Consider the following 13,111-nt stretch of genomic DNA (forward strand, 5'->3'; position numbering starts at 1 on the left):
AAATTATGTATTAGTTTTATCAAAATGTTAAAGCCTGGTAGTCATTAAAAAAACAGTTTTGGAAATGAAGAGAGATGTAATACAGGTTTTTTTTTTCCGCTTTTGCTTTTCATTTAATAGTTTTCTTTTGCTTTAATTCATATTTTCTCCTGTGGACACTGCACCAAGCTAACAGAACCTTCTCCACACACTTTTCAGTAATATCTGTAATAATATCTGTCTTTTTCTTCATTAACTTTTTTTGATTTTGTGTTGAGGACGCACGCAAACGACACCACTGGTTGTAGATTAACAGGGAATGAACACAATTGAACTGCGGCAATTTTAAAGCATTCATTTGAATTTTATTCGCGCACGGTCGTAAGCTTTTCGATATAATTTAGACGATTCTCTTGCAGAATAAATTCTCGCTGCGATTCCCCTTCAAAGGCATTTTTACAAAATTTATTTGGATCTTTTTTTTTTTCCTCCTCGTGTTGCGTGCAGCTGGATATATGTCGACAACATGTGCAGACTCACGGATTGACCTTTCAGATGGAGGGAAAAAAAATTGCATCGCCTAATACCTGTTGTGGTGCTGAAATAGATGGATTAATTTCAAAGAGGCTTGCTGAGTAAGTTCGATCTGTGTGCAGCTGAATTACTTGTCCTTCCAAATGGAGAGAGCAGGAATCACAGCAGTCTTCCAACTGAATCTGTCCCAGTTCTTGGATAAATAGTGGCATATTTTACTAATTTAACTGCTTTCATGCACGCTGGCTTGGCTGCAGAAACACTTTTCTTTTGTTTTAGATCTCCATTGAGGGGTTTGGAGCAATTTGAAAGGTGGAAGGTGAAGTAACATCTGCTGAGGTGCTTGGAGGGTCGTCTTCCATTCGAACAGTTATACTATGAAATTATTGGCTTGGTTTTTTCAAATATTAGTAGCAGCAAAAGCCGCAAACTGTTTAAGATGCATACAAAAAATGCATTTTCTTCCAATTCGTTGACAAAAATCTTCAATCCTCACTGCTCCACCATTGTTTGCCCCAATGAAACTTCCTATTCTATTTAGTTTAATGGTACCTGAGAGCACCGGCAGACCCAAGGTAAATAAATTCCTCATCAGAAGCAATGCTCATCACGGGAGGAGTGCATCCCCCCGAGGTGATAACCTTCGCTTCGGCCTGACCTCAACTCCCCCGTGTTCTCTGACAAAATCACAGCCCGGAAAGGTCTTGGCAAATTAGTTTTGGCTTCCTTTAGCTGCTCTTTTTCTATTCTTTTGGCCCAAAGGACGAAACTATCCTGCAACTTCACTCTTCATGCCTGTTAATATGAAGAAAGATGTAAAATAAAAGAAAAAAACAGAAAAATATCTTGGAAATAAAATATCTTGGAAATTTCCCCACTGTGGAACAAATAAGTTATGTCTTATCTTAATTGTTCTTATTTTGGGAGGGTTTCAAGCTTTATTTGGGTTTGCATTTGTAATATGTGAATTAAAGGTCAACAAACCTTTACAATTTTGGAGATAAAAAAACAATATGAATAGCAGATAAAGTAAAGATAATGACTGCTTTGTGCATCTTAAAGCTGTTGTTGGAGAATTATATATCCATCTATCTGTGCGCTGCAGACTTGTTGTTGAATTATCGATCACTGAGTATCTCCAGACGAGATGATAAGTACAGGAGTCAAACAAAAATTAATTCCAAGTAGGGATTTGTTCTCGCCGCCTGCTTCCGTAAGTGGGGAATGTAATAATCAGAATGAATCAAAGATGGAAAATGTTGTGTTTATATCTGTCTCATCCGTCATGGTGGGCTGTAAACGAACCCAGTATCCCCTTTACCAGTACATTGTCGTGGACGTCGTCTAAGTGGGAGTGTTCATACAAAGCTTTGACACAGTGAAAGTGTTTATCAAACACTCTTCTGGAGTCTAGCCCAACAGAGGACTTAATGGTCGAAGCCGTATAAATCCCCTTCCCTCCCTTCCCTTTCCCCGCAGGCGCACAGATTTTTGCAAAAAATGCGCTGGAAGCCTGGTTGATCAAATCTCCACATCCGGTAGTCTCCACCATATTTCTCTCAAGTTGTTGTTGCTTTGGGATGAGACAGAGAGAGAAAACGGTGCAATGTGAAAGACACTAATCTGTACAAATAACTAAGACGGATTAGGCTTGTCAGGAGACAAAAAAAATAACTCGAAACGCCTTCGGTAAAATCGAAATGACGTAGCCGGTGCAAGTCGTTGGGGAGGGATGATCAATCTCGACCTTAGATTGACCATTCCAAACTTAACAACCCCATAGAGACCGTTTGTCTACCTCCCCGCACCCAAAACGCTCCGTCTTCTCTGTCGCTTTGGTAATTCATTCATTTGGGTTTAGTTCCACATGGTTAATCCCTTGAAAGAAGAACATAGCTGATGTGGTGTCATCCGTAACGCGACAGAACTCCATGTTTTTCTCCGGTTTGACGTCGCCACCCACCAGCCAGGTGACGCGCAACGTGTTTCCCTTACATGCGACTTTTCACACCACTTTTACTTTTGCACGTGTTGCACTTCAACGCCGTTGTCGTCTGCCGTCCCCCACGGCATTCCTCGACCGCCGTCTGTCGGGAAACGGCGATCTTTAAGCGCCGTGTTGAAAGTCCTCCACGCCCACGCGCGCTCGTTGTATTTATGCCATATATATTCATTTCCCATCTGCCTCCCCCTCGTCAAACGCGTCTTTTGGATGTTTTGGAAACAAGCTGTTGCTTTCAGAGTAATACCTGGAGTACCATTAGAGGTAATTTACCAGCATGCATATGGAATCTGGCCGTTTCTGCTGTCTGAGAGCGAAGCTGCTCTGTGTAGGCTGTTTGAATATGGATGCAACAATCCTGCAGATTTCCATGTAACCTGGAGGTTCAGAGGTTTCTTTTAACTTGTGTCCGCCTGAACCCTGACACCAACTTTGTAACATAATCGTGCACTTCTAGGTTGGACTCGCCTTTTTGACCCCTTTCTGCTAAGAAAGCATTCGTGGGCAGCTAGCAGCATGGCATGTAAATTACACGAGGTCTCCAACGGAAACAGGTAATATCAACGGAGTGGGTGTTAAACAGGTAGCTCGTGGAATTAGATGCGAGTCTATACTGCTATGACACTGGGGTATCTTCTCTGGGGGTATTCTTGATCACTGGGGTAGAATGAAAGGATGCATTTGGGCAGCTTTTGGCGTCCGACGGTTTGCCGTTGCGTTCTGGGATCAATGGATTCACATTGTATAGATACATAGCATTCATCTATAAAACCCTCATGTCAAAATCTCACAGTAACAATTTTATTGATGAATTCAGGTACATGCCATAATCGCAGCGTCATCGGAGTACTTCTGTATGTGGCATGTATGCGAGTGTAGAGGGTGAAGAGAGTGGGGGAGAGCACGGTCCCTTGTGGCAAAAAGCCCATTGTATTTTTTTCATACATAAGGCACACTGGACTATAAGGTGTACCTGATTATAAGGCTCACTTTCAATGAATGGCCTCTTTCAAAACGTTTTTCCCCCCACATATAAGGCACACTGGATTATAAGGCGCACTCTCAGTTTTTGAGAACATTAAATGCTTTTAGGTGCACCTTATAGTGTGGAAAATACTGTAATGAGAACATATAGTCATAGTCATAGTCAACTTTATTGTCATATATGCAGGAATGATGAATTATTCTACAGCAGCTCTACAACAATAGAACTTATATGTAATGCTCTTTCCCAAGCCCCTTTAACGAATAATGGCCTTTCACGCCAGCTTCGACTGATAAGACCTGTTCTGTTAAAGAGCGACACTCCACAGACACCTTTTTAATACCTCTTGCTGTTGCTCGAGAGCTGAACGTACAGGCTCGAGGGCGTCGCTTCCCTTCCGATATCGTTTTCTCTAGGTTTTTTTTTTTTCCGCTGGAGGTTTAAAGGTTGTTGTGTTTTTGTGCTGCGACCGGTAGAGACAGGTTGAATGAGAAAAGACGGATGCTGCGGCGTGCAGCTGGGAAAGATAATGAATGAAGTCGACCGTGGGTGGCAAAGACCATCACTAAAGCGTAATGGGTCCCAACAGAGGGATGGGGATATTGACCTGCCTGTCACATTTTTTTCCACGCTCCCTTCCCTGCCTGTCTGACGAAAGACAAACTCCTATAAGGGTCGACACAGCCTGACACACAACTCACACACACACACACACACACACACACACACACACACACAACCAGACGCTGCAGTGTGCACACGATTCAAGCCCATGATGCACCTTTTTCTTTTTGGTCTTTACACAAGCGCCAGCTTGCGTCTTTGTCTTTTTTTTGAGAGAGAGGGTGCGCTTCCTTCGTGTTTGCTCTTTTAACCGAAAACAAATGTGAGAGTTTGCTCTCCCTGATAGGAACTTTTTAATCAAACACACCCGAGCTGCAGAGAAACTCCGCAGAGACGTCCCGCCGCCCCGAACCGAAGCGTCTGCGTCGTAATTTAATGCAGGAAACAAGTGGTTTCTAGGCAAAATCACAAAATCTAGTCGCTGCGTTTAAAAGGGGACATTTCAGCTTGAACTTCCAAAAAGAAGAAAAATCTCACCCTGCTATTGTGTTGTTTTATTCCTTTCTCATATAGATCTTGAGTTGCGAAAGGAAAGAACTGGCCAATTCTCGAACATTAGTCTCCAATTTGGACAAAGTTGGAGCTATGTTGTCCCTATTTTCTCGATCTGCCACTGATGAATTTATTCACCCCTTCGTTCAGCGGTTGGGTTTCCACCCCATGGCAGTGGTCAGCAGACAGGATGGGCTTCAACCCGCCCTCATCAGAGGCAGCAGCGGGATCAGCCGGCGATTATAGTCATTACAGTTTGTGCTTACATAGAGCTCTTGTGCTTTGTGCCACATCTCCCCCCGTCAGCTGGCAGTCTGAGCTCTAATCTGCCAGTTATAACAAAGAGCAGACGAGGGAACAGGAGGAACGAAGCTTAAAGGGAATGGGGATGAAAAAAAATAAAAGGGGGCGCTCGGTGGCCAAATTAGAAAATCGAGTTTTTGGCGTCCCCAACCCCAACCCCCCTCTCTCCTCCGGTTAGGTGATCCTTTATAATTTTCTGTCATTTTTCTTTTCTTTTTCCGCGGTGGTGGTGGTGGGGGGGTGTTCTGGTTGTATTAACGTGGCGTTTTCAGGAGAGACATTTCAACCTTTCGTGTTGCACTCACTCCAGCAAGGTGCCAATTAGAGCGTTGAGGCGTCGGTAGCGCCAACCACCTGCTGTCGTCTTCTTCTTATAGCGAGCATGCAAACCGCATATCCCTGTACAGATATATAGGAGTGTGCCTACATACCCCCCCACCTCATTTGAGCGTCTTCATCAGAGCCGAGTGAAATCCTTATTACCCTACTAATTGGTAATTGTGAAGTCGTTGCGTCACGTGGCGCGACCATCGATCGCCCTCCTACGCCGCCATCAATTTGCGCTTGATAAATTTAATTGTGATTATTTCTCCACCTTATTTGAGTCCCCCCCCCCTTTTTTTTTGTCAGATACCTCCTGAAGCCGATGGGCAATGAAACAGGAGTTAGTTTTTAAAAAAAAAAAATGCACAGCAGTTTTATAAAAGGGATTTTGAATGTGGGTCGAGATAAACGTCAAAGGCTCGGATTAGGTTTGCAATCCACGCTAAATGCAACGTTATATTTAATCCCTCAAGAGGAACTTATTCCGAACTGTGATTAAAATTCCAGATTTGGTCCTTGTGTAACTTCTGTTTTGGTATTTATCAATCAAAAATGGACGTTTTTGGAGCTAAAAAAGGAGAAATAGTCGACGTGATGTCACAAACAGTAGTCCAGCGTTTGTCCTACTCCAACCTTTTCCTTCTTACATCACTTCCTCCCATCCATCCATCACGTAATCTTTTGTGACACGTCCATCTTGACTTGCGTTCTCACTTGCTTATTACCGTTTCCTCCACACACACCCCCAGCCCTAAATAGAATAAGTCAGAAGTGGTAGTAAACAGACCGGGTGAGGAGATGAGAAGCCTGCCTCTGTAATTGTGTCTCGGTTTCATAGGTTTGACCCCTTATTTATTTGACTGGCATTTACCGCCTGGGAATTAACTCTTCGTCGGCCCGCAGACAGCTGACTGGAGTGTGTGATTGAATGACTGGCAGAGGGTGATGGTGGTGGTGGGGGCTCGTGAACCCATAAAGCTTTTCATGGGGAGAGAGTCGGCGGACCATATCTCATTACTGAGTCCACTCGAAATGAGATGGGGGCCCCCGTTTTGCTTGTCCCTCACTGGTTCGATTGATTAGTCGGCAGCCAATCAATGTTAATTAAGGTGTAGAGAATCCTTTAATTGTGGCGTATGAATCATCGTGTCAGACCTTGCCTTGACCTTCGCCGTCAGTGTCTTCGCTGGGAAATAAATACCTTTTTATGCATTGCGAGTTAATGGCGGTCTGTAAACGAGTATGGATTTGATGGGACGGCGACGCGGCGGACAGTGTAGCACGCCGAATCCGAAACCGGCGGCAGGTACTCCAACGCAACTTTGTACGCGGCGTTTCCGTTTGGCAGACGGACGCGTGGCGCCAACAGATCGATACTTGTCAAAACATTTCAATGAGTTAATGTCGTGGGATAAGTGCTGCTATTATGTCTGGTGAGAGGCTCTTTGGTGCATATGAAGTGGGGGTTTGATTGATGACTGCCAAAAACAAAACGGCACATGAAAACACCACCGGCACCCTTAAATGTGTGTTTTTTTTTGTTTGTTTTTTTAATGAAGACCTACATTTCATAGCGAAGCTGATTTCACACCCAGTTGAATGCGTCTACCTCGCTCCTCTCCGTCACCGCCGCCATCCATCATTCTGTGAGCATAATCTAACATATACATGGTTTAAAGCCTGGATTTGCATCTGTGACGTCAGAACCCTTCAACAGGAAGTGGAAACTACCCAAGATCGCACTTCCTGTACCTGAAATGTAGTGAATTTCCCAACCTTTGGACATCAAGCCAGCCTAGATTCCTTTTACTTCACCTCTCCTGTCAGAATAAACACCTTTATTTCTGAATATACTATTCCAGCACGTAACATTTTAAAACCTTAACCCTTATCAACCCAACTTTTTAAAACAAAATGACAAAAAGTAGAAAAAGTCTCGCTCAAGTCTGCGTCATCTCTTCACTCAAGCCTTTGATTAAAAGTCATGAATTTGAAACGGGCTCAACTCATCTTTTCCAAAAAGTAAAATTCATATTTCTCTTGGAAAAATGTCCAGCCAGTCTCAGATGTAAGTCCTTGCTGAACTCTCTGAGCCTTAAAGGAGTGTTCCAGACTCCAGTGATCTAGGGGAAACCACCAGAGTCGCTTTTTTTTAAAAAGTGGGCAAAATCAAAGCAGCCAAGTCCAGCTTTTAGTCGCTGCTATGATCCATAGAAGCCAATAACTTCCCACTGCTTTAGAAACAGCCAATAACTGTCAAATCCCAAGTAACACTGGCTTCCAGTTACGAATGTGTAGACTCTAAATGTCTATTTTTGTGTCTTTGCCCAAATATATATGAGTTAATGAAAGAAGAATAAGGAATAACTCATGGATTTTAATAGTTTCACACATTGTTGTTTGTCTATTTTCAGATGTAATAATCGGACGCAGTGCGCTGTCGTTGCCGGACCAGACGTATTTCCTGACCCCTGCCCTGGAACCTACAAATACTTGGAAGTCCAATATGAATGCGTGCCCTACAGTAGGTATCCCTTTATTACTTTTAAGGCCTGATTTTCACTTTGATAGACAGTACAGTATCAGGAAATGGTGTTTATCTAATTCTAATACATAATGTTAATCACTGATGTCAACAATTTATAACAGGCAGTGTCTTCTGTTTGATACCAGAGATAAATAATGCTAATGCTAATGCTCCTGTGTCAGGTCAACAATATGTAAGAGAATAAAACTCTGTTAACGGTGTTAACGTGTTTTCTTTTAAGTGTTGCTCCAATATTTCATGTCTGATCATGTTTGTGTTCTTTGAAACATCAAGAAAATCTGTTAAGATTTAAATCAAAATAGAACATGCTTACATTTTCAGCCCGATGCACACGAGTTAATGTTTAGACCAGCGGGGGCGTCTCTGAAGAGAGCAAATAGAAAAAAAAGGATTTAATGAGTGCAGCAGGTGGAAAAAAAAAGGAGAAGAAACACGTCAACTTGAGCGGAAACATTCGGGTTGGGAATGGAAGGATCGACGTGGGGTGGTGACAGGATGAGGACAGCGAGGAAGTCCAGGAAGCGACGCGGACGTCGCTGCTCGACCTTTGGTATTGTGTTCTGACGACCTTGGAAGTGGAACACCAAAGTCACCGCAATCATACCTGCCAAAGTCCTTGGTGGTCAGGAAATGGTTGAAAGCCTGAACTTGTAGTCCTTCACGTGAACTTAATTATTTCAAATTGAAATTACATAAACTTCAGAACAGTTGACTCCTTCAGGAGTGTGTTTGACTGGAGCTTGATTGTTATAATTTGAAAACCAGCTTATTTCAATCCCATCTCATCCCAGCTTCCTTTAGTGAAATGCTACAAATGTGATTCTTTTTTCAAAAAATATTCATTTATAAAGAATCCCATGCAATGCAGAGGGTTAGTTTTCAGTACCAGCAGCACAATGTAATATAAATTCCATGAGACCTATGGCATTCCTATTCCACCTCGTACACCTCCTCCATTTTTCCCTATAATATACTGAATTTTCTTAACAAAAGAGGGTGAAACAGGGGAAAAATCTGCTCAATTGTTCGAAAACTGCTTCTGGCAGCTTTGTTCTGGTAACGCTGCTGCTGCCTATTAGTGGGGGGGCGGGGGGGAGCACCTTGTCTGGGGTAACCATGGATTGTGCTGTAGGATGAAAGAAACTGCTGGCGATGCATAAACATTGCATAAGTCGTGTAGCCGTTTATTAGTGTGAACGGTCTGTTGGGGGGGATGAACTTATACACAAAATGCATTCTGCGGATGTTTCGTCTTTGACAGCTGAGGGGGGGTTTCTCTCCTTACCTCCAAAATAAAGTAATTAGATCATTTTTGCCACGATTATGGAACAAGTTTCTTGCTTTCATGTCTTTCTTAGATGTTTTCTAGGTATTCACAAACAGCTATCGCGATCGATAGCTTGAGCTTGCCTTTTTTGATGTTTCACTTTTAGGTTGATGGATAATCGGTATTTTTATCATCACTGGATGAGGTGGAGGTGGAATGGCTGCTCAGTTGAGAATTTAAGTGTTTTATACAAGGAGCAGTCGCCCGTGACGGCAACTGTCCGTTAACGTTGGACTCCTCCAAAGACAAACTCACCCTTTTTGGTCCTAATAGTCTTTTTCTACCAAGTTTGCCTCACTTTCAGTTTAATTTTCATCCATTAAATGTTCTCAAAGCCCCTCCTTCTTAATGTTCTTTATTTTCTCACTCTTCCTCTTCCCACCCACCTTTACCCCAGAGGGATAAACAACCACCCTGTCCTCGAAGTCTTTACATCCCGATGACATCGGACTATCATATGGTCCGTGAAAAATTGGCAGAGGAGTGTGCCAAATCAATGGACACATGCCACAGATACAATATTGATTTTATTAATTTGCAATTTGACCCGCTCCATCAGTTGTAATGGAGAAAAATGCGATAACAATTCATGCTAATAGCGCCACTGCCTGTCCTGTTTGCAGAACTACTTTCCGAATAATAATTCTATTTTTTTATTTTTTTTTATAATACAATTATTAATTTAATTATAATAATTTCTTTCTTCCAAAAACAAAAAATTTTAACAGAAAAATAATAATGTAGAGAAAACTGTTACAGAGAGGTGAAACAATTTTAAAAAAAAACTGATGCGTGCTGTGTTTAATAAAGGAGCTGAACCTTAAAAACTGAACTTGCATTATAAAATTTGCATAATTTTAAATGGATAAAGGTTGGGTCGGGAAGGTTTGACGCCACTGGGAACGGTAGCGATTAGCGGCTAACTAAAAAAAGGAGGGAACTCGCGTTCCAACTTCAGGATTAGATTAGGTTCAGTTAGCTTGTGGTCCCACAAGCACTTTGCGGATTATCAAGGCCACCGCTAAGCAGACGTGTTGCGCTGACCGTTTATGATGATTCATAAACACGACTGCGCTCCAATGGCCACCATCTGTTCCCACCCTGACCTTTAACCTTGGTTTTCAGTGATACAGTGGAGAGACACACGACACTGGAAGACTGTTGTTGACAGTTTTTTCTTTCCGTTCCCGCCCTTTTCCGGCGGGCGTCGACCAAATCCCTCCAATTGTTGACTGTATCTTGGACCGGGTGAGCAAACCGGACCAAATCTGATGGAATTAAAAGACTACCCCCTAAAAATAGATAAGATTTCTGGGATATTTAGACCATCTTTCAGGCTTTTCGTCGACATTTCATGATTATAAAGACACGGCACCACTCCCTCCCTCCCTCCCTGTAGCTCATAAGGGTAATGTAGACCCTATTCGTCCCTTTCCAACTGGCCTAATTGGTTTTTAATTCATTTTGCAAATAATAATAAGAGATCAAACATGCTCAGGACTCGGGTGTGTGTGGTTATGTGTGTGTGTGTGTGTGTGTGTGTGTGTGTGTGTGTGTGTGTGTATGTGTGTGTGTGTGTATGTGTGTGTGTGTGTGTGGGGAGATCTCCTCAACAAATGATGAAGGAGATTGGTTTGGCATGTTCCGTTCAGCACCTGCTGCCGTTTGTCTGTCCTTTTTTGCATTGGCAGGTGAAACGGTAAAATTAACGCTCCGCACATGGCTATCGCCTGGAACGCAGGCTGGGCAGAGCGTGTTATGTCCGTCACGCGGCGGTCACGCCTAAGGCAAAACACCACCCGCGTAGGCCAGGATTGGGACGTTGTGGCTGTAATGCGGACGTTGTGATTGGTTGTGCACCTCGTAAGGCAATCATTTCAATGCATTTAGTCATTTTATGGCACGTTAAAAGTCATACCAGCAATGTTCAAACGCAAAAGACCTTGTTCTCGCACTCGGTATTCAAGAATCATCAACTGGTGAACTTGGAAGTACCTCAGTAGTTCTCTTTACCCCGGATAATCTTGCCAGGCACCTTTAAGCTTCCTGAAGAGTAGATCACTCTATTTGAACTTATCGGGAAATCTACTAATCAGATTGTGCGGGAAGTTCAGCGTTCAGCTTCCAGATTCACTAGAAGTAGGAGTGGGAAGTCGATGCCGCGACTGCAGATACAACGCAAAAACCCAACCGTCGTCGCCTCCCATCAAAACGCATCACCTTTCTCCTTCAGATGACTTTTTTTTCCTACACTTGACACCTGGTTCCGCCAAAAAACACAACACATTTCCGCAACGACCGCCAACATCGACTGTTTACCACTCTGTACGGAGAGCTCTGGCGCCTACGGACGACTCTCACATCTCTCAACCTGACGTCGTTCGCGGAAAACCGCGTGTTGATCTTTGTTATCGCGTTATAAAATTGCGGCGATGTAAAAAAAAAGACATGATTAACAACGAGCTCCAAAGAAAAAAACTTTGCTTTCCCAGTTGAGAGGAGAGTTAATTGCACAGGGAGCTTGTGATTACCAGTGTGGATAAATAGCGGTGTTAAAGGGGTGACTCTGGACATGTAGGAACGCTTTTCCCCCCACTAATAGCAGAATAAACTGCTGTAATCTGTCAGCTTCTTGTTCTGTACCGGCTGCTGTGTTTTTTTTCACTGACATACATACAAGATCTTCCTTGTTTTTTCTCACCAAAATAGAGGGGAAAAAAATTGCCCACTCTAACATATTGGAATAAATGCTCTTGCAAGTTTAACAAGCTTGTAGTCATGTTCATAAACACTTCCATTTATATAACACAAGTATAGCTTTTATCTCACTGCTTCCCACACACACACACATGCACACACACATGTCTGAAGCGCACGTCGGGGTGCCAAGTGTCGAGGATATAGCACTAATTAGAGATTGGTCTCTTCGGGGGGTCTCTCCTTTTAATGATCACCCTACTAATCAAAGCTGCTTTTCCATTTCCATTTTCCTCTTTGTTCACTAGTGCTCCACCACATCCAGCCACACACACACACACACACACACACACACACACACACACACACACACACACACACACACACACACACACGCACATACACTGTTTGCCCCATCCTTCTCTTCCACTCCATAATTTCAAGGTCCTTGAAAATCAAGTCATATTTTAAGAGGAGCAATTAGGTTATTTCTGCTCCAGTTGCAGCTGTGTTGCGCAAAAAAAATGCATTTAATTTTGTTTTTCCTCGGCCGAAATCGTGCCCCCCCCCACCTCACCCCACCCAAACGTGAGTCGGTCCCACGTGGGAATTTGTAGGGCGAGCGCCAAGTCCTCGCACCTGTCCCTCAAAAGAGAGGGAAAAACACACACATACGTACTCACGGTGGGAAGACAAGCGCGCACACGGCGTTCTGCGTTGTGAAGGTTATAATATATCACAGCAGCTTCACAACAGGAGAGGGAGAGAGAAGGCGATGGAGACACGGAGGAGACGCAAGGGAAGGGAGATTGAATAAGTGTGAGGAAAAGAGCAGAAAGAGAGCAGACAAGTGGTTGGAGGAAAAAAGAGAGGATGTCGAGAAATGGAACACGTAATGACGGAATGAGCACCGACTGTGGGAAATGATAGGGATGAAAATGAGGGAAATGAAGAGGGAATACGGGAGAAAGAGAAGGATGGTAGTCTGCATGTCCTCCCCCATCCTTAGGCACATGCTATTCAAAGCTCCATAATTTGCGTCATTAATTAAAAAGCTGATGGGATGGAGTTAAGGGGCTCGCACTAGGCCGTTTCTCGGTAGAGAGAGAAAGGAAGGAGGAGGAGGAGAAAAGAGGAGGGTTGTTGCAAAAAAATATTGCATCCATGAATCTCTATTAGCGGCTAATGATACCATTCTGATACCTCTCAGCCATTAGTGTGAATTTGGGAAGTGTTAATTATTCAAATGGAAATCCATACTGCTGCCGCTCACATTATAGGGTCACAGCAGTGCAA

At 43.3% G+C, this 13,111-nt stretch overlaps 1 protein-coding gene across 2 annotated transcripts in view; it reads left to right on the plus strand.

Annotated features, from left to right (window-relative positions):
• The window catches only part of LOC137590367 (adhesion G protein-coupled receptor L3-like), a 178,839-nt gene that overhangs the window by 86,674 nt on the left and 79,054 nt on the right, over positions 1-13,111 (plus strand). For both annotated transcript variants that reach the window (XM_068307945.1, XM_068307946.1), the window contains exon 5: positions 7,658-7,767. In XM_068307945.1, the coding sequence (XP_068164046.1) occupies positions 7,658-7,767 (110 nt within the window). The remainder of the gene's footprint in view (positions 1-7,657; positions 7,768-13,111) is intronic.

The sequence above is a fragment of the Antennarius striatus genome, chromosome 23 (assembly GCF_040054535.1).
Source record: "Antennarius striatus isolate MH-2024 chromosome 23, ASM4005453v1, whole genome shotgun sequence".
Lineage (NCBI taxonomy): Eukaryota > Metazoa > Chordata > Actinopteri > Lophiiformes > Antennariidae > Antennarius > Antennarius striatus.